This window comes from Chroicocephalus ridibundus, chromosome 8, assembly GCF_963924245.1.
Source record: "Chroicocephalus ridibundus chromosome 8, bChrRid1.1, whole genome shotgun sequence".
In the NCBI taxonomy this organism is placed as follows: Eukaryota; Metazoa; Chordata; class Aves; order Charadriiformes; family Laridae; genus Chroicocephalus; species Chroicocephalus ridibundus.
The window spans coordinates 28437437-28459108 of NC_086291.1; the positions used below are offsets into that span (position 1 = coordinate 28437437).

General features: G+C 43.8%; 1 protein-coding gene across 1 annotated transcript in view; it reads left to right on the forward strand.

Annotated features, from left to right (window-relative positions):
- The window catches only part of RGL1 (ral guanine nucleotide dissociation stimulator like 1), a 77683-nt gene that overhangs the window by 36600 nt on the left and 19411 nt on the right, over positions 1 to 21672 (forward strand). Inside the window, exons 5-7 of the mRNA XM_063345310.1 lie at positions 15566 to 15750; positions 19068 to 19189; positions 19822 to 20037. Coding sequence (XP_063201380.1) covers positions 15566 to 15750; positions 19068 to 19189; positions 19822 to 20037 — 523 coding nt within the window. The remainder of the gene's footprint in view (positions 1 to 15565; positions 15751 to 19067; positions 19190 to 19821; positions 20038 to 21672) is intronic.

Genomic DNA, 21672 nt, shown 5'->3' on the forward strand with positions numbered 1-21672 from the left:
CAACTGTCTCCTAATGTATCCAATAACATAACACAGATCTTTCTGTCAGGGAAATCGTTGCAGAATTAAACATGAGATGAGCACATTTAGGCCAACTTTTTGTTGGTTAAACAAACAAGGAGTGTTTGTTTCCCCTGCCTTATCTCTAGTGGTAAATGGTTATTGCTTATGACTGATTTTATTGTGCGTTACAACAGTGTCTGCAGACCAAAGCTGAGGTTGTTTCAGGTGATGTGTGTATGTACGTATCTTCTCCATTAGTGCCGCTATCATTCACGGTGTTGCTTTTAGAGTGAAATTTAAATTCTGAAGTCATCCTCATTTGCAAGAGAAATAGCAAAGCTGTTTTGAAATGCAGTTTAAATGGTGTGGGGGGGGAAAGTGGTTTGGTTATCATCCTAGCATCACATGAAACTGCATTTTATCTTTAGACATTGGGTGTAAAATGTGCCTCAGGTCACCAGCATTTGTACTTTGACAGCTGTATGATCTGTGGTCTGCATGCTTTGTGGCAGTAAGAAGTAGTTGCGTCATTATATTTGATTAGTCTGTGGTGATGCTTGACCCTTGTCAGCATTACTGAAGTTTGTTTTTCTATTAATTTATCTCAGCTTCCGCTAGTTAAGAAAACGTTAACTTTTTTTTTAATCAGTGCGCTGATTTCTCAAGGTGTAGTTGAAAAAGCAGCCTTTAGTTTCCTTTTGTTTTGAGATAGAAGAAAAATGTTGAATTTTTCTATCATGAGATACACAGTCCAACCAAGACTGGGAGAGACACTGCAGCATTTTCATTCCCGAGATTCAGGCAGGTTGTTGATTCAAATCCCATTCTATCCTACAGTATTGGGCCTGCCCTTCTCCCTGCTTACCTCCATGCTTTTCTAATGGCCAGCGTGTTGGAATAGGGAGGTCTTGAGTCTGGCTTAAAACGGTTCAAATATCCCTGGTCCAGAAATGTGCCATTAACACACTGAACACCTTCCTGTCCTCCGTTGTCTGAATGGAGTGGTTCGACAGCGGGGTTGCTTTGCCTTCTCTCATCCATGCAGAAAGTCTTTTGTTCAACCAGCAGAGACAAATTGGTAAAAGCTCCTTGGCTGTGAGCGTTTCAATAGCCGTCTCTGAAAACACAAAGAATTATGCTTGCTTGACTGCAGAAGAAATGTAGAGCTTAATTAATGTCTGTAAATGATACAGGATTCTCAAAGGCTTTAGTTAGAAACAGAATGTTATTGCTTGTTAATTTTATTTTTTTTAGCATTTAGCAAGGACAGAGAGCTGCAAGCTCTGATGACTTGGGCTGTTCCTCTTGCCCCATGAGACTCGATATTCTCCGGTTCTTTCCTGGCTGATGTAACAGAGAGCTATTGACGCTTTTCTCCCACTTTACCATGAGAATTCATCAAAGAGCGACTGGTAGTTAAAATTTGATCACAAGCACCAAGAAGGCAGTATTAGGTAGGGGGTCGGAGCAATAATAGGCAGCCAGCAGGTTCCCACACTTCCATCCAAATTGAGCTTCAGGGTTTCTTCCAACTTTGGGTAAGCCATTTGACCTCCCCCGATCTCAGTCAGTCCAGCCATAAAATAAGAGCTAAAGCAGCACCCTTCCTGCAAAATAGATTAAGTATTTATATTGGGGATGGGAAAGGTAATTTCATCAGTATAAATCCTGTTGGGATTAATCTCCCAACTGCCTTTTCATGGACCCAAAGCAGTTTGATTATGAGATGGAGAGAAAAGGGGGGAAAGTAATCTTGAGGTTAGTGTCACTCAGGCTTTGGGCAAAATACATCCTTTTTTTGTTATACTTGAAGGTGAGCATGCAAGTTAAATAACGTTTAGTAGGACCGTATTTGTTTTAATTATTTTTTTAAAATGGAATTGTTCTCCTACTGACGTACACAGTTTATCACATACTCCCTGCCTGGTTGCTTCCTGCTGCATCTGTGCTGTCTTCCCTCTTGGCACGTAATCGTCATGTAGTGCCTTTGCACAGCCAGGGGCTGACAGGTGGATGGACTCTGTGGTCCTATTTCTGTGGTAGCACAACTTCTGATGAGTTTATCTGACAAAATTTTTGTTAATATAGTCTGCACAGCTGATTTTTATCCTTTGGCCCTTGTAAAATACCGTTTATGTCTGAATTTGATACCTGTTACTCAACTGCAATATTTATTGACAATGAAGTTGTCAACAAAGTAGTTTGTCAGGTATATGTGTTTTAACAGATCCTGTATAAATGTGAATTCACTTTCCTGCCTTAAAAATTTCAACGGCTCCCCGTTGTTCTGGCTACTTGTCTCTTACATATAATTAATGGTATCTGGAAAAGAGGTTGGCTTTTGTAGTCCTGTTGTGAAACACGTAGTTCTAGTAGTTCAGGTTTTCTCTTGTCTGGGATAATTCCAATATAATTGCATTTGCCCTCTTTTCTCATAGAACAGAAACATGATATAATTGTGTTCTCAGTTTTATATGACTTGGAGAAATAAGAGGAAGAAGGAGTAGAGCCATGTTATTTCTTGCCATTAACTCTGTGTTTCTCAGAGGAAAAACATCTCGTGGGGAAGGCTGTGGTCTGTTGCTAGAAATATTCTGCATTTGTCAGGCTCCTGTTGTCACAGTTGGGATGCTTTAGAAATCCATTAGAAATGGGGATGCAATTTAAAGCATTTCCACTGGTTTGACACACACACAAAAAAGCTACAGAAGTTAAAAACAACTGCGGGAGAAGAATTTATGGCTCTTTAGGTGTCTGGTGGAGCTTTAAAGAGGAGGGTTTTTTTTGCAAAATCTTAGGTACATATGGGAGGAACATTATGTCAAATGTGGTGTACTGTAAGCCGACAGGCTACTAATGTCTATGTTGAAATTCTCTGTGCTTGTTGTACTTGTAGTATAGAGTTGTGACATGATTTGAGAAGGAAAATGCCTGATGTATGTAAATATATATCTTTTTAAATTATTAATCTAGCATTACACTGGGTGTTCATGTAGCTCAGAACCTGCAAGCCCTATGCTAGGGCTTGGGCGCCCTTATGTCGCAGGCTCGTTTGAGAGACTGATGGGAGCTACAAACCTACCCTTGTGTCCCCAAACCCTGGGGCCGAGCCAGCACACGTTTCTCGCGCTTGTTGCATTGACACGTAGTTGTTACTGACCCGAGATCACCTCAGCCATGTTCAGAAACATGCCTTCTAAGGATCCCTTCTGCCAAGGGTATTTTCTCCTGCTCACTTAAACGTCATTCCTATCATTTTTGGACGGATGGGGATGGAGTAGTAAAAAAAAAAAAAATAAAAAATTTAACAGGGATCTGACTTAATTACATCTAATACAAAATATCATTTGGGCTTTTTATTATTATTTTTCTTTTCTTTAAAACTCATTCAGTACTACACAGTGTAAACAAAGGTACTGTAATTTTGTAACTTTAAAAATACACAAACAGTTTGGAGCTCTGAACACTGTCAAAAGCTTTGTGCGCTTAAAAAAACAAGGTGCCATGGATGCCCCTAAGCTTTAGCTTTGGGTTTTCTTTTTGGTTTTTTGGTATCAGGACCCACCTTAGCTTTTCATGTTCAGTAGTTTGCTTCCCACAGTTCTCGTTACTTTCAGTCAGTCAAAAAGTTCCTGATTGCAAATAACAGAAGAATAAAGTCCAGAAAAGGTCAGATATTTCAGTCAAATGTCTGAGTTAGATGGACTTCAGCCTCTGTTTCCAGTAATATGGTGCCATACCTCTCTTAATTGTCTGATAAGAGAGTTGTAAGGAGTAACTTACTTGACCCTCTATCTCCTCCTATAAGCAGTTCTTTTTGCTCTTCCTTGCATCATATAAACAAGATTGTCTGGTGCTGTTCCACAGCTCTGTGTGGTTTTGTGTCAAGGTGTGACAGAGTTGCCTCCTCATCTTAGTTAGGTCATCACTGTCTTCGGAGTTCTCTGTGTTCGCTACGTGTTTTTTAGCTTAGGACTTCTGCTGACTTTCAAAAAGAAAAGAGTAGATATAACACACCAAGATGTGACAGTTCAGAATCACAGAATGGTTTGTGTTGGAAGGGACCTCAAAGATCATCTAGTTCCAACCCCCCTGCCATGGGCAGGGACACCTCCCACCAGACCAGGCTGCTCAAAGCCCCATCCAGCCTGGCCTTGAACACCTCTAGGAATGGGGCAGCCACAACTTCCCTGGGTGACCAGTTCCAGTGCCTCACCACCCTCACAGGAAAGAATTTCTTCCTAATATCCAGTCTAAATCTCCCCTCTTTCAGTTTGAAACCATTACCCCTCATCCCATCACTGCGCTCCCTGATCCAGACTCCCTCCCCAGCTTTCCTGTAGCCCCCTTTAGGTACTGGAAGGCTGCTATAAGGTCTCCCCAGAGCCTTCTCTTCTCCAGGCTGAAGAACCCCAACTCTCTCAGCCTGTCCTCACAGCAGAGGTGCTCCAGCCCTCTGAGCATCTTCAAGGCCCTCCTCTGGACCTGTTCCAACAGGTCCATGTCCTTGTGCTGAGGACTCCAGAGCTGGATGCAGCACTCCAGGTGGTGTCTCACCAGAGCAGAGTAGGGGGGGCAGAATCCCCTCCCTTGCCCTGCTGGCCATGCTTCTTTTGATGCAGCCCAGGATGCAGTTGACTTTCTGGGCTGCAAACGTACATTGCCAACTCATCTTGAGCTTCTCATCCACCAGCACCCCCAAGTCCTTCTCCTCAGGGCTTCTCTCCATCCATTCTCCACCCAACCTCGTTTTGTGCCTGGGATTGCTATGACTCAGGTGCAGGACCTTGCACTCAGCCTAGTTGAACTTCATGAGGTTTGCACAGGCCCCACCTCTCCAGCCTGTCCATGTCCCTCTGAATGGCATCCCTTCCCTCCAGCATGTCGACTGCGCCACACAGCTTGGTGTTGTTGGCAAACTTGCTGAGGGAGCACTAAATCATAGAATCATAGGGTTGGAAGGGACCTCTGGAGATCATCTAGTCCAACCCCCCTGCCACAGCAGGGTCACCTAGAGCAGGTTACACAGGAATGCGTCCAGGCGGGTTTGGAATGTCTCCAGAGATGGAGACTCCACCACCTCTCTGGGCAGCCTGAGCCAGTGCTCTGCCACCCTCAAAGTAAAGAAGTTCTTCCTCGTGTTTAGGTGGAACTTCCTATGCTTAAGTTTGTGCCCATCACCTCTTGTCCTGTCCCTGGGCACCACTGAAAAGAGCCTGACCCCATCCTCCTGACACCCACCCTTTCAGTATTTATAAGTGTTGATAAGATCCCCCCTCAGCTGTCTTTTCCAGACCGAAGAGACCCAAATCCCTCAGTCTTTCCTCATAGGAGAGGTGTTCCAGTCCCCTAATCATCTTGGTAGCTCTCTGCTGCACCATCTCCAGTAGTTTCCTGTCCTTCTTGAACCGGGGAGCCCAGAACTGGACACAGTACTTCAGGTGCGGCCTCACCAAGGCAGAGTAGAGGGGGAGGATGACCTCCCTCCACCTGCTGCCCACACTCGTGTCCACTCCAAATCCCACTGTCCATGTCACTGACAAAGATGTTAAACACTGGTCCCAGTACCAACCCCTGAGGAACACCACTTGTCAGTGGTTCCCACATGGACATTGAGCCATTGACCACAACCCTTTGAGTTTGACCATCCAGCCAGTTCCTTATCCACCAAGTGGTCCATCTATCAAATCCATGTCTCTCCAATTTAGAGACCAGGATGTCATGTGGGACAGTGTCAAATGCTTTGCATAAGTCCCAGTAGATGATGTCAGTTGCTCTCCCCTTATCTACCAGTGCTGTGACAACATCATAGAAGGCCACCAAATTTGTCAGGTATGATTTGCCTTTGGTGAAGCCATGTTGGCTCTCACCAATTACCTCCTTATTTTCCACGTGCCTTAGCAGAGATCCCAGGAGGATCTGCTCCATGATCTTGCCAGGTACAGAGGTGAGACTGACTGGCCTGTAGTTCCCTGGGTCATCCTTTTTGAAAATGGGGGTTATGTTTCCCCTTTTCCAGTCAGCGGGAACTTCACCAGACTGCCCTGACTTTTCAAATATAATGGAAAGTGGCTTGGTGACTTCATCTGCCAGCTCCCTCAGGACCCGTAGATGGATTTCATCAGGTCCCATGGACTTATGCAACTACATAAAACCATATAAAACCATACATACATTAAACGCAAATAAAAATTATTACCATGATGAGTAGCATTAAGAATTAGAGAGAGGTCCCGATGATAGTACACATTACATGAACTGTAGACAATTTGCACCATAATTCACTTATGTTTTTAAGTGAGGTTGTGTAGTTTAGATGTGTGGTTCGGTACATGTCACCTGACAGAAAGCAAATGAGGAAAGAAAACAGAGCAAAAAGAAATAAAATACTTTCTCTGGCTCATGTCTGATGTGAAGACTCTACATACCTTACCAGCCAGCACTCATGGGAAACTTAAATGGGGTGGTCATGGCCAAGGGATCTCAAGCACCTTTACACGTCCTGGGAAAGGGATCAGCAAGCCAAGCCACTAATGCTGTTTGGGCACTTCAGTCCTCCTGAATTGCTTGTGTGCATTGCCTACGAGATAGTTAGAAACAATGCTTTTGGTGATAGGACCTGATCGCTGTAATCTCTATTTGGAGCAGGAGAGTTCCTCAGTTAACTTTTAACCTGCTGTTAAAAGGTTGAGATTTCTCTGCAGAATGATCAGTGAAATAACTTGTGCCCTATTTCCCTCCCCGTACTGAAAGATGGGGTTAATTTTGGTCTCTGGGCAATCACTCCTGGCAGACTACTATACCCAAACCACAAGCTCCATGAAGTTAAAGAGGTGATGGATTAAAGGAGCAGAACACTTCTTTCCCACAAGATAGGCATTAAAGACCTGGCTGGAGCTGGTTGAGGACAGAGAAAGGGACCGTAAAGCCTTTGAAGTATAAAATGCCTTAGCTGCTTATATTTTCTGGAAGTTGATGGCTTCACTGGATGCTGAGATGCCTCTGAGTAATGTGAGGGTCCAAAACAGTGCTGGGGCCATGGCACTGAGGTGACTTGCTGGGCTTGTGAGACCTGCAGAGCTCATGCAGCACATCACACGTCGTGGATAAAAGGTGTTGAGCTTGTTGCCATGAGTTTTAAAGATTTCTGTCAGTGAAGTTCACAGAATTTATTCATTCCTGTTAAGCACACACAGAAGAATGTCCAGCCTGGCAGTCCAGGCTTGCCTGCAGCGTTTGTGTTCAGGGCAGACTAGTTTAATGTTAACTGAGTCTAGTTACTTGAAGACCTCACTCAAAAACAAAAAAGCATGAACCTGAGATTACCTGCAGGAGAGTTTTTTCAAGAGGCAGACAATGTTGCCGTATTGGTCCATGGTCTTGGACCATGATTTTTTTGTTTGTTTGCTTTCCGGATGTCTAATATTTGTACGTTTTCTTTAAAGATACCCTTTAGACATGTTGGTAAATATAATGGGGAGAGGAAAAAGCGTGCCATTTCCAGCTGCATGTAGAAATAACTCTGGCGTTTGTAGCTAGTAAGAGACTCTAGAGCCGGGGCAAAGGTGATGAAAAGGAAACACTGTGCCATAAACAGTGAGCCGCGTTCCCATCCATTCATTTACATCTCTCCTTCTGATGAAACCAAAGAAAGTTTAAGAGCTTTTATAAATCGCAGTCTAGGTTACATGTCTCAAGGATAGTAAAGAGAGAGCAGTAGAACCGGAAAAGTGGTCTCCCGGTTGCAGTATGATGTTTCAATGGGGATTTTAACTGTCTTTATTTTTATTTTTTTTTCCTGGCTCCACTGCGCACTTGCATCCCCGGTGCTGTAAAAGGGAGGATTCTTGCTGGAGTTGAACCAGCTGAATAAGAAGCAGAAACAGTTTATATAGTACAAAAAGTAAAATAGCTTTAAGCCATCAACCTATCCTCTTCTGCAGTCCCACGCGCTGCCATGGCTTAGTCCTGAGACTTTTAAATCCTAAATGAGCTCGAGTAACAGCAAAAGTCTTTTCAAGCCTCCTTTTGGAGCACAAGGCTGGGGTTTCTGTCTGCTACTGGCTTTGGTGTGCTGATGTGGAGTAAATTGTGGTGCTCTCCCTCCGATGAATGACAGGCCACAGAAATGAGTCAAAATCCTTGGGGCTTTTTTTGTTGTCTTGCTCCTAGCTGCATCCGCATTAGTATCAAAATGTGGAATTTATTTGTTATTAAAACTTGGAATGTGGTGCGATTGAAAACCACAGACAAAGCAACTCGAAGCTAAACTGAAATTTCCTTGTTTCATTCCACAGCAATTGGGTAAAACAGTTGAAATAAAGAAAATTAAGGAACTATTCAGTTACCACATGACGTGTCTTGCATGTTTACCCATCCTCTTCTGTATTAAAATACTCTATGTATTTGTAATATAATACTCTGCAGCATTTGGAGTTTCTTAGAGTGATGAACAAACATTGTCCCATGACTTCTTGTGCATTTAGACCTTCCTGACAGAAAACTTGTCTTTTGGTTCCTGCTGAAGTTAACAGTGCGGCTGGAAAACAGCGTGCACAGTTACAGGACTGCAGAACTAAAACTGGGCCTGAAACATTGTGCTCCAGCAGAACAGACACCAAAGGAATGTGAGACAAATGGAAGAAAATTGGCTGGAAGTTTCTGATGCCTGGGAAATCCATGGTGGGAAGCAGTTAAGATGCATTTGGGAGAGCAACAATCAGCATTCATTCCAGTAAAGCCAATTAAGCTAAAATAACAGCAGAAACCAATGTGGTTACATGAGAAGCGGAGTCAAACACAGGGCAGTATAAGCAATGGAAGAGGGGGAGAGTTATGAAAACAACCAGAACCAAGCAAAAAAGAATAATTAGAAGAGCAAAGAAAAATAATGATTGGCATCTCAATTAAAACAAAGAACAACTAGGAGAGCTATTTCCTTAGTGACTGTACATGCAGCCCAGCAAAAGCCCCCCCCCCCCCCATGCTATTCAACCAGTTCTTTCCAAATCAAAAGAAAAGCAGATCATTTACCGGAAGCCATCAGCACGTTATTTATAAACGGACTGGGTGTGAGAAACTACCCTTACATCAACCTTTGCTTGCAGTTTATATACTTTTTACCCCTGATTCAAAGCTGAGATTTCACTGCCTGTGTTGTTATCTAACAAGCAAAACTGAGAAAACACAGCTGCCTTCATTCAGTCTGGGTGAGCAAGCCTGAAAGCTATCCCGTGGACAGCAGAGGAGAGGGAATAGCCCTCTCTAAAGATTATTCCACTGATGGTCTTAAGTATGCGTTTGGCAAATTACAGGTAGTTTTGTGCATGTTCCTGTCTAATTTCATAAGAGATCAGTCATTTAATCTCTTTTTGCAACTGAGATTCTTCTTAATTGTTGAGACTCCCTTCTACTCGTTCTTTAGAAATAATTGTGGTGGGGAAGAAAATGCTGCTTTTGCCTTTTAGGCAAGAAATGATCTCCTTAATTCCTATGCGGAGCTGTTCAGGACCAGTGCTATAGCTGTCTTCCCAGTTGAGAAAAGACTACGCAGAATTTCCGTGTAACCTATTGAATCACTTGTGGCTGTGATACGAAGGCCTCATTTTCCACCTCCTCCGTGCCCTGCTAGCTCATCTTAGCAGAGATATTAGACTCGGAGCTGCCGCAGCCGCATCATGCTTTGTGGTAGCTCCGGGGAAAATGTGAGTGGATGAGGATTCTGAGTTCCCGGTTTGTAAACGACAGAATCGGATACGCTGCTTCTGCCTAGCTGTAGATAGATTTTGGAGACCGAAACCTTTGGGGATGGGATTCAAGCAAAGCTGGTACGGAGTCAGAAGACTTTGTGATAGGCGTGAAAGTTGAAAGCATTGCTGAGCAGAGCCCAAAGTTTGTGGTTGGCAGGACAGGAGTTAAACAGTAAAAAGCTTTTTCTTATAGGCAGGAAAGGAAAAATTTATAGCTCGTAATCAACCCATGAAAAATGCAGTCTGTGATGTTTCTTTCCTGTCTGAGGTCTTGGACGGCTCCCATTCCATCTGTCTGTGGGTCTATCGGGTACAGGGAGTTTCTCCTCAAGGGCAGCAAATATAAAGCTACTGCAAGATATGGGCAATTCTCCAGCCTGTTTTCAGAGAGCTTCCCTCCCTAACACTCCAACTAAACAGTCGGGCGATAGGAGGTCAGTAGGGCACAGTGCACCTTTTTTCTCCTTCTTCTTTCCCCTCTTGACTGAAATGAAATTTTTTCTGGCAAAACCCAGTGTCTGTAATGGCTGTGAACTCTTCACCCTGCTCTGGGAGACTGGGTCTGTCTTAAAATCTGTTTATTCTTCAGCTTATGAAAGTGGCCATCAACCGAGTCTCTGAAAACTGAGCCTTAGTATAAGGAGTGCGTGAACAATATTAGTACAAGAAATTATCCTGCGGGGAGGTGCCTTCTTCCAGATCATTGCTGAACTGGTAAATACTCATAAGAAAAGAATACCCAGCCTAGATTTTGGTGGTGGAGCCGGTAGGGGTGGTGGCGAGTTTGTGGTGTGGGTGTGGAAAGCGGGGCACACAGCACAAGAAAATACACTATTAAGGCACAGAGCGAGGTACAGTGTTCCCCTGCCTGTCAGAAAAGAAAGGAAAGCATAGTAGGCACAGGACAGTGGTGTTTGTGACTGCAATTGCTGCTGTGCTGCAGCTACGGCAGGGCTACAGGAGATGAGGGAACACGTGAGAAGAGAGGAGGGTGGAGTGAGGGCTCAGGAGCATCGCCGTGGGCAAGTGTCCATTGTGGCCTTTCTCAGCTGTGGGACGTGGAGCTGGGCTGACACTGTTGGCTTCACCGCGGTGGTGGGGGAGCACTGGCTGTCGTGTGACACCTCTCCTGACTGAGAAAATTGGCCCTGAAACTCCAGATAGAAAGCTTGGCCACCACTGGCCTAAACTGTGAAGGCCTTACTCGTGCGTACGGTGGAAGCTTGTCTGAGCAGACTTGTGGAAATTCAGTCCAAACTAGTTTTCAAATGTGAAGAGAGTCTTCCCAGCTGCACAATCTGTGCTTCATGGTTGCAATGAAACCTGAAATCCAGGATGTGTTTGTATGTTCATTTTTGGTTGTAAATACTTTTTGTAGATCTAAAATGGTAATTCCAGAGTTTCTCCTGTCAGCAAGCCCAACCAAACAGCATTACTGACAGCTTTCCAAATACTCTCACTAATTGAAAGTTGGAAGTTGCCACAATAGCAGAGAAAGAAACAGAAGAAACAACAGACTAAAGTGGATGGGACTTGTTAAATGACATCTGCATGGGATTAAAAGTTAACTGAGTTTTGAGGAAAAAACCAATATGATTAAAATGGGACAAGGAGAGTGGGAGAAGGTATCTTTACTCTTTCTTAACTATTGGTTTATTTTGAGTGCTGCTGAGTGAAGCAGGTACTGCTGTGCTTTCCCTACTTGCAGAACAAATGTGCCAGTACGACTCCGTGTCTCTGATACGAGAACCTTCTGCGCTGGCTTTTGGGGTCCTCGTTGTCTACGTGTGAAATCTGTGTTTGTATTTGAACTCTTCTCATGATTTCATAAATTGAGAGAGGCCCTCCTGGCAGGCTTGTCCCTTCCCATTTTGCTGCTATTAACACAATAGACCCGGAGCCACTTCATCCATGTGTTTGAGGATTTGAACTTTAAAAGCCAAGTGCCTGATTGTCATGAGAGCACAGATGCTCTTTGAGCTGACACACTGGTGTCTCTAACTGGAGACTGGTGGTTAGAGGCTTTTACTGGGAGTGTGGCCCCCCTTCTCTTTGTGGACTATCACTGGGAGTATGGGATAGTGTGATTGCATGAGGGGTTGTGAGACAGGGTTATTGGAATAGGTGTGGGGGAAGGTTTCTGTAGCTGTGAGAAATACGGCCATTGGAGGGCCAAGCTCTCACGGCTAACTGCACAGCACAGCCCTAGTTAGCACCTGCAGGATGGAATAGGGCCTGCCGCAAACCAGGGCTGCTGGCGCTTGGTCATCTCAGCTGTTTTTCTGATGGCAGTGGAGCCCGTGAGATCTGCTTCCCTGCAAAACTGTGGTTCTTCTCTCCCAAACGTCTGCCCCTGTTTTCCCTGACAGCAATACCTGTAACTCGCCTCTCGTGCCTGCCACAGCGTTTACGACTACTGCCTGGAAGAGATTTGAAATACAGGGATGGTTTCAGTGTTGCAGAGGAAATGTTCAAGCCTTCCTTTTCTCAGGAAGTTTAGGTGTTTATTGCGCCTCTTATTCTGGAACAAGGGGCTTTTTCCCTCTCATGTCATGTCCTACTCTGAACACCACAGTAGGTGATGACAAGGCATGGCCATGGCCAGTGTGTCGTGTTATGTGACCACACACAAAAGTCCTTTTCCCTAATTTCTCTGTCAGCTCAGGTAAACAAAATTCTCTTTAAAAAGTGTTATGGTATGTCTTCCCAGCCTGTAATACGTGCTGTGGCCAATGCTAACTGGTGCACCAAAATATACATGCTGATGTACCAGCATATTGCTATGGAGAACCAAAGATCTCGGGAGTCTTTCCTGTAGCAGAAAAAATAAGTTGATGATTATTTTTTTACCCAGGCTTTAATTTTCTTAAAACTTGAAGAAATTTGGCTACTTTCCCAGACTTCTTCAGTTTTTTCCACACTTAGTTGAAATTCGTGAACAATATTGTGATTTCTGGAAAATCAGAATTAGTTGTAATAATTGCATATTGTAAGCCTTATTTTCTTATGAAATCAAATTGAAATGATGAAAAATCCCTGCTAAGACAGGTTTTAAAGAAATTCCTATATGCATACATTTGTGCAGTATCTAAGTACCAATCTAATAGGTGGGTGTGGATTAAAACCTGCATAAACCCGGAAAAGTAGATAAACAGATCACTTCCCTCCATTTCAGGCAGGGTGGAAACCACGTTGATTCATCAGCTCTGGTTTCCCCTCGCCCCCCTCAGCCTGTAGAGGGATTGTCCATGGGCACTTCTCTGCAGTGGGTGCCTTTTTAGCTGCATGTGTCTAAGAAGGTCTGGGATAACCTTCCTGAGCAAGATCCAGTGCTCCTATAACTCCTTAAGCACCTTTTCCTGCACCGCCAGCATAACCGAGATACCTTTTTGCATGGTATAATTTCACAGCCCCTCCTTGTCTTCAGGCTAAGGGTAAAATCAAGATTCAGCTGATATATTTTTGTTACGCGTTTCTTCCTAAGATTAGCAAGACCAATCTGTGTTCTGGGTTCAGCTATCTTGGCGCTTCAAGCTTGATAGCGGGCACTGGCAGCAGAGTGCTGCCCGTGCTGCACGTGTCATGATTAGGGTTTTATCTTCACAGAGGAGGCATCTCACTAACTCTGTGTGCTCATGCGGGTTAGGTTTGGGCTTAGACTGCTTTTTCGCAGAATCCAAGGTTTCATGAACGGACAGTCTTTCTCCAAAGACAGCAGATAACAAGTAATAGAGTGTAGAGGAATAGGCAGCTTCAGGTTGGTCCCCAGCCTCGGCAGCAGCAACTGATGGGAGGAAGTGCACCAAAGGAAGTGTTTGATTGAGTACTTCCACTGAGAAGCTGCTACCCTGAAGGAGCCACCAATACCATGTTTCCTCCCTGCTATTTTCCCACAACATCCCAGGGAGCGGTAATGGAGCAAACGTTGCAGCCTCCCGGGGCCACAGCTTTTCCCACTGACACAAGAGGGAATAACGACATTATGTTCTGCTTTTAATTGTGTGCGTAATGTCTGGTACTTATTCAAACATGGTCATGGTAGAGCTAAGCAAAGATACTTCCACTGATTAAACAAAGCATAACTCCAAGGTAATTTGCAAGCCTGGCTTTGCTAGCTTGACAAACAGTGCAATGCAGGGAAATAGGATCATAATGAATGCTAGTCATAAAACCACATAATTTTTTATCTGAGGTGCTGGCTTTATATACTTGGGAGAGGACTATTTCTATTACTATTGAGTACAAGGGATTAGTGAGACTTGGTGGAATGAGTGCCGTGACTGGGGCGCTGGGCTGGAGGGCTACGGTCTGCTCAGGAGGGGTGGGCAGGGCAGGGGAGTCGGAGGTGTCGCACTGTAAGCAAGGGAACGGTTTGATTGCACAGCCCTTACAGTCAGTGAGGATGAGTTTGAGAGCCTCTGGGTAGGGATTAGCGGGATGGAAAACAAAGGAGAAGTTGTAGTGGGTGTCTACTACCGAGCACCTGGCCTGAATGGAAAGAATTGTGCTATAGGCAATTAGGAGAAATGTCGGGATTGGTGGCCCTTGTGCTTATGGGAGATTTCAACTTCCCAAACATCAACTGGAAATATCATACTGCTGTGACAAACAGGTCTTGGAAAGTCTTGAAGTTTGTAGGAGATAACTTCTTGTCACAGGTACTCAGTGAGCCAACCAGGAAAGACGCCCTCCTAGACTTGCTGTTTGTGACTGGAGAAGCACCAGTGAGGGATGTGATGGTCGGTGGCTGTCTTGGACACAGTGATCATGAAATGGTTGAATTTCAAACTTTCAGTGTAAGGAGAAAAAAGGACAGCAGAGTTGCTACCCTGGACTTCAGGAGAGCAAAATTCCAGCTATTTGGGAAGCTACTTAGCAGAGTACCCTGGGAATCTGCTTTTGAGGGCTTAGGAGTCCGAGGGCTGGTCAGTCTTTAAGAACCGCCTTTTAGAAGCACAGGAGCAGGCAATTCCACTGTGGTGCCAGTCAAGCAAGCGGAGCAGAAGACCAGCTTGGCTGAACAGGGAACTCCTTGTGGAGCTCAGAAGGAAAAGAAACTGTAGGATCTCTGGAAGTAAGGTCAGGTGTTGCCAAAAGATTACAAAACTGTGGCTCATTTGTGCAGGGAGAAGACACAAAAGGCCACGGCTCAATTGGAGTTGAAAGTGGCCAGCGTTTCAGATAATACGAAGGGCTTTTTGAAGTATGTTAATAGCAAGAGGAGGTCTAAAGAAAACATTGGACCAGTACGGTTGAAGATGGTCATCTGACTCATAAGGGTGAAGAAAAAGCAGAGGCATTCAATGCAGTTTTTGCCTCAGTCTTTAATAATACTCGTAGACCTTGGGCTGCCTGGTCCCCTGAGTCAGACAACCACGAGTGCGGGAAAGTGACATGCCATTTGTGGGCACTGAAGTTTTAAGGCACCAGCTGTATCAGCTGAATGTTCACAAGTCCATGGGCCCTGATGGGGTTCCCCCCAGACTACTGAAAGTGCTCGCAGAGGTTATGGCAGGGCCCCTCTGGTCACCTACCAAAGGTCTCAGGAGTCTGGCCATAGCTGGATCCGCTGGTAGGAAGTGCAAATCAGGAGCTACTTCAGTGAAGTCCCTGGCAAAATCTGAGTGACATCTTGCTAAGACTCCATGCATAAAAAGAATAAATTAAATACCTTGCTCAAAAAGGCTTTACACTGCCTTCGCATGGAGTATGAATGTCTCGGTGGTTTTATTGTTATAGTAGACACAGATACACATGATTTCGTCAATACATGCTATATACAACCGGTGTGTTCTCTGTGTATTTGCCCTTAGTGCAACAGCATCAATCTTACGAGCCTGGCTCGATCAGTGCTGTGAGGATTTCAGAGAGCCGCCCAACCACCCATCTTTGCTGAAGTTGCTGGATTACCTGAAGGCGAATATGCCTGGCTCTGAGCCGGAGAGGAGGGCACAGAGCCTCCTGGAGCAGTTCCAGAGCCAAGAAGTGGAAAATGACAGTAAGTTGCCTTTCCCTTCTCTCTTTCTGTTCTCCCAGGCTGTATGGTACCACAGGGATTTATGCGCAGTACATTTCATCAACTCTCATGCTAATCAGCAGTATTGTGAGGCTCACCAGTGACTTTATTCTTGTTTCTTTTTTAAAAAAAAAATATCTCTGTATGAGGCTGCAGGTTCCGTGTGGGATGAAATAGTGGTACAGCGTAGGTGCCTATGCCTGTTCATTCCAGGGTGGATTGGGAACTCCAGCACTTCTCTAATATTTAGCCAAAGCTTTGAGATTGCTGCAGCCATGAAGTGGTTAATTGTCAGCACGCTTCCCATGTCATTGAATAAACCACACAGCTGCTCTTTAGCTGATCTTCTCATTTCATCCCCATCCCCCTACAAAAAGCCCAAACCAACAAAAAGCAAAATACAGAGCTGTGAAAAAATACAGCTTGAGTCACAAGCATGGTTGTCACGAAGCGTTTCTTCCTAGTTACCGTCGTGTCAAAGGAAGTGTGTGTGGCTGTTTTTTCCTATTTGAGTGGCCGGCTGCTGGTATCCAAGGACAGAGGAAAAACTTACGTTATTGGGGGTCACAATCTACTGAAACAATAGTGAACTGTAGTAACACAAATATGCTGTGTGCAGCGTCAAGCCTGACACATACCCTTATCCTGGTCAGAAAGCTTCCTGTGGCAGAAGCTGAAAAGTCATAGGAGCTCACGTAGTGTGTGAATGAGAACTAGAATCAGCTTCCAGCTTCGGTAGAGGGGTGAGAAGGAATAATTCATGGAATAAAGGATAAAGGAAATGACGGGGAAAAAAACCCAACATTTAATCCCATAAAAATCATGTCTGCCGGATGTTCCAGAAATACCATGTCAATGCATAATACTGTGAAATGCCAAATTAACTCTGTCATTAACACACACATAAAAAGGAGTACGCACAGAGCCCAGGCGTTTTCCTTACTGAATGCAGGTAAGTGAACAGGGTTGCTAACATGTGCCTAGTGATGTCCTTTCCTGGGTTTGGTTCCCACAGGGCAAACAAAGAAAGCACACGAGAGCTATATTTGGGTTCAGCTGCGGTTCAAAGGGAGCAGAAGTTCCCAGCAGCCCTGTTTCTGTATTTCTTTCCTCAAGCAGTAGTTGTAAAGCTTCTTTTCTGAGTTACAGATGGGTCAGTTTGAAGGACAACATTTTCCAAATTGTGGCAGAATAGAGGCTGTTAATGAGAATAAAATAAGAAGGGGAGCATGCAATCAACCTGTGGGGTCTGCAGAGAAGAGTTTTAGAGTTGTCACTTAATGAGAGCTCCATCTTTGTTCATTTAATTTCAAAACTCTTAATGTGTTGTCTGCAGTCAAGACTTGCTGATCGCTATTGTTCTAAAGCATTCATATCGTGTTATGAATTTACAAATTTTGATCTTAATCGTACAGTTTGATTTGTGTAATCAAACCTCCATTCAGTGCTGGCATCAGCCATGCCGGTAGATTAGATTGCAGTACCAGAGACGTAGATAAAAGATTGCAGTACCAGCTACACAGATAAATCCATAGAGGACAGACAGCCCGGGCTCAGCGCTTGCAGCTCGAGTGACACAAAGCAAGGCAAGTCCGAGAGTGCAAACTCAGAAGGGGCTCGTGTTGGCTCTCGGTGAAATCAAGAGGGCAGCTGGGCTTTGAGAGGGCTAAATGCCTCAGGGCGGTTTGAAGATGATGAGACACTTGTGTACAAGAGATTCCACCTTCTTGGGGAGTAGGGAGAAGTCTGGTTACACACTTATGAAGGTTAGAGAGAAAGGAGAAAGAGGCATGAAGAAAGAGAAGGAAAATCTTGCATTGCACTCCAGGACCTGATGTTAAGGGCGCTGTGAGGTTTTGAGCAGGGTTGTAACTCAGTGATGAGCATTTTCAGTTGAGTTTCCAGAGCTGAAAGGAAAACGAGGGGTTACGCAGCCAAAAAGAGACAAAAGTGTGACTCTTGTAACAGTTCAGTAGAAGTCAATTTAATTATGCGTATTGTTACAGAACAGGCACAGAAAAATAAGGCCTGAACAGAGATCTCCATTTATCGCGTTTAGCTCTGTCAATAAATTGTGCAATTGGAATGTACAGATGGAAATCTGGATACAGCCTGTAGTTATAATTTGTTACATCAAAACTAGCAGTTTGCATTGATGATTAGGTTTTGCTAATTAAGAAAGAAAGGAAAAACGAAGTATTTTGAAAAACAATGATGAAATATCACTTTATCTGCTTTTGTTGCTTTAATGTCTGTTCTGCTTTGATTGGATATGAAATATTGCACAACATACTCTGGAATGCACTGCTTGGTTTTGTTAATGAAATCTCCCTAGTAGTAAACTCAGGACTTTCCTTGCTAGTCTTCAACAAGTCTGTGTTTTTTTTTTCTCTTTCTACTTTTGGAATGACTGTTGCCTTACAGTAAAAGGGATTAGGAAGAGGATTTATTTTCAGGGATTTTCTGTTTGACTTCCTCCTCTACCATGGGAAACAAGGGCAGATTTCTTTGTGTTTTAATGTGACTTTGTTCCCAACCTGTGGGAGCTCAAGGTGACATGGGAACACCTGTGAAATCCCTTCCTTCTGCACTGGATGGGGTCCCTCGATGAGGACGGCTCTCCTCTTTCACCCCTTCCATTCAGAAGCAGCGTTCAGCTGAATGCTGTAGGTCCTCAATGTATTCCATTTCTGGGAAAAATCCCCGGAAAGGGAAGGTGAGGGATGCTGGAACAAACTCTCTTCAATATAGCCCGTGAAGGCACAAATGGTGCCAAGAAAACCTGATACCTCTTTTTATTTCCACACACGGGAAATAAAATCTGGATATAAGAACATTCCTAATGCAATATTTTGGGGGTATAATTCATCCCTTTGCATTTTGTTTTTTGTGGTTTGGTTTGGGTTTTTTCCCCTATTGTAAAATGCATAAATATTGAAAAGTAGATCAACAGAATTCTGCAATGTTACTAAGGAATTTTTATTGGGGGGGTGGTGGTATTTTTCTTTCAGAAGAATGGTTAGCGAATGGGTTAACCCACTTCTCGGCTGAGAGACCCTGAACAGTTCAGTTCTCTCTAACTCTATTTCTTTCTCTTCCACCTTTTCTTTGCCAATTTAATCTTCTGCTCATCGTCTTTCTCACTAAAACATGCAGCACAGTGTGGCCATTGTATCAGGCAGGACCCTTTGGGCATTCTGCTAAAATACATACAGTGATGTTTTAAAATAAACAAACATCTGCTTTGATTCACTGTTTGTGGTATAGATTTATTAAGTCGTGTTTTCCATCCTGGACAGATGAGTTCCATAGCACTTCCCCCTGTAACCTGTCTGATGAAGAGGAACCGGAGATCGGTCCAGAAGAATTCTCTTCTTTCCAAGAAGACCTTGTGGCAGAACAGTTGACTTACATGGATGCGGTACGGAGAGTACACGTACTACTTGAAATGCTAGCGGAAATAGTGCTGGCCTTCTAAATTATTTTTTTTTAAAGTTATGTCAATGTAAATATAGTGTTCCAGAACAGTCTGTTGTTGGGGCACAGCTCTGCTTAGTTATCCAAACTTGTTTCATTCAAAGAGCTTTTTCCTTCAGTCATTCTGAAGGTTTTTTTTTTTTTAAAAATGTATGCAGTTAATGTATACTGTGTAGCCTGTTTTGCAAAGTTTAGTGTTTGACACCTGAGAAACAGCACATTTTGACTACATTGCTGCCTGGCCTAAAGATGTATAAGTACATTTAACTGTAGTGGTCTCATTTAGTTTGTCTGTATCAATCTCCTTCAAAATAACAGTATATAAAAAATTTTCCCCTTGGTTATGCAACTGTTATAAAGGTGTCTCTGATTTTCCCAGCTAAGAGTTGTTTTAGGGCATCAAGCCTATAAAGAGCATGCCAAAGCACATATTTTAAATTAAGAGAAAACAAATATTTACCTTTTAATACCATATTAGATCTAGATCCAATTTGTACCAAAAACATGCATTTCTTCTTGTGGACAATAGCGATCCAGGAGAATCCTGCTGACTTACACACCCCTCTCTCACTCCAGAAACTTTTCAAGAAGGTTGTGCCCTACCACTGTTTGGGATGCATCTGGTCACGAAGGGACAAGAAAGAAAACGAGCACCTGGTACCTACCATCAGAGCCACCATCTCTCAGTTCAATGCCGTTACCAAATGTGTTGTCAGCACTATCCTGACGAGCAAAGAACTCAAAACGCAGCAAAGAGCCAAGATCATTGAGAAGTGGATTCATATTGCACATGTAAAGCATTTATTCTAGACTGTTTAAAGTTTCTTGTGTGGGGACTGTGGAGTTGAGGGAGTTGGGAGGGGAGAAAGGGCCTGTGTGCGTTGGCCCCAGGCCAGGGAACATACTAGCTCTAATTCTTTCTATTTTTGATTGACTTTCTCCGTAATAGCAGATGAAGTATTGCCCTTCCTCTCCTGAGTTCCTTCCCCAGCATGGAAAAAGGGTTGATGCTTGTCTCTTCACAGGGTTGGGAGTGGTAGTTAATGGGTGAGGCAGGTACCATGTCTTGCAGATAGGGAGTGCCATATACTTGATGATGTAACATTTATGGTAAGATAGGTATAAACTCAAACTGTTCGCTTTCCTAGGAAGAAAATACTGCTCGTATCAGTGAATGAAGTGATGGTTGATATCATGCAAAGGTTAGACTTGTTTTTAGAGGCAAGTTTAACAAGAGTGGAGTTGGTCGGGCAGTGGTGCAGGCACGGTCAAAATAAGCTTTGTGCTTACCTTTGGCCCTTCGTGTTCAGCCCATGAGCATCACGCTCCCTCTCCTGCATCTATGAACACCGGTGAGAGCTGGCATAGGGTATGGGGGAAGACAGCACAACTGTTTGTGTTTTCATACATTTTTATATATTTGTATGTATATATGAACGGAAAGTAAATACAAGGTTTTAAGTAAGTGCAGGCAAAGCTAACTTACAGGAAGTAGCAGCCTCTTCCACATGGAAAAAATGAAACTGTTGTTTCTACTCTTTTGTTTTGAAAAATTCTTGAGGTCGAAAAGTTGTTTGCCTACTGAGATATTCAGAGTTTATATTAGGTACACAGAGCAGCGGGTTTGGAGGGGTGAGAGGTGCAAGCACTGACAAGAAAAAATAAGTAGAGCTACAATATGGTAGCGGTCCCCCCTCGTCTTCTTACCTTTCTGCTTTATCCTTGTCTCACATGTTTCTTTAACACATTTTTACCCTTTGCTTCAATTCCTTTGTTGTGTAGCAGATTAGGTGTTTCTTAATCTTTGTGTGAAAGGGTTTTGTGTGCCTTTTTTACATAACTCTAGTTTGCTAATTTCTTAGATTTTTATCTTTACTATTATACTGCAGCCTTTTTAACTCCCTTTCAGAGCACTGGGCAGCTGGCACTAAACTAGATCTCTCTTTTGAAGAGAACTTTAAAGCACTTTTGTATAGATGTGTGTTGACTTTTGTTTTAAGAATCACATGGGTTCTTTCTGCGCTATACAAAGTAAGCAGTCATAAAAAGCTCAAGCCAAACAGAGGCTTCCCAACCTTGCCAATGCACCTCTGTGCTTCCAGAGGCACTGGTGTTACTCCCGGCACCTCAGCTCCAGCGACTGCATGGTTCAGGAAACTGGTATGGGGAAGTCATCTTTCACCTCTCTGTTGGCACTTACGTCCGCCCATTTTTGTTATCATCTGATGGCTGCTTTATAGCCCGTGTGAACGGATTAGGAAGTTTGATGCCTGGTTTCTGTGTGCAGATCTTGAAGTTGCAGAGGGTACCAGCTAAAGGGGCTGGTACCTTTAGCCTTTTACCCTCCAGACCGGTCCACAGTTTGGGTGAGCAAGTATGAAGCATCTTCCAGCTCGTCGTCGGTCAGCGGGAAGGCCCGGAGAGCCA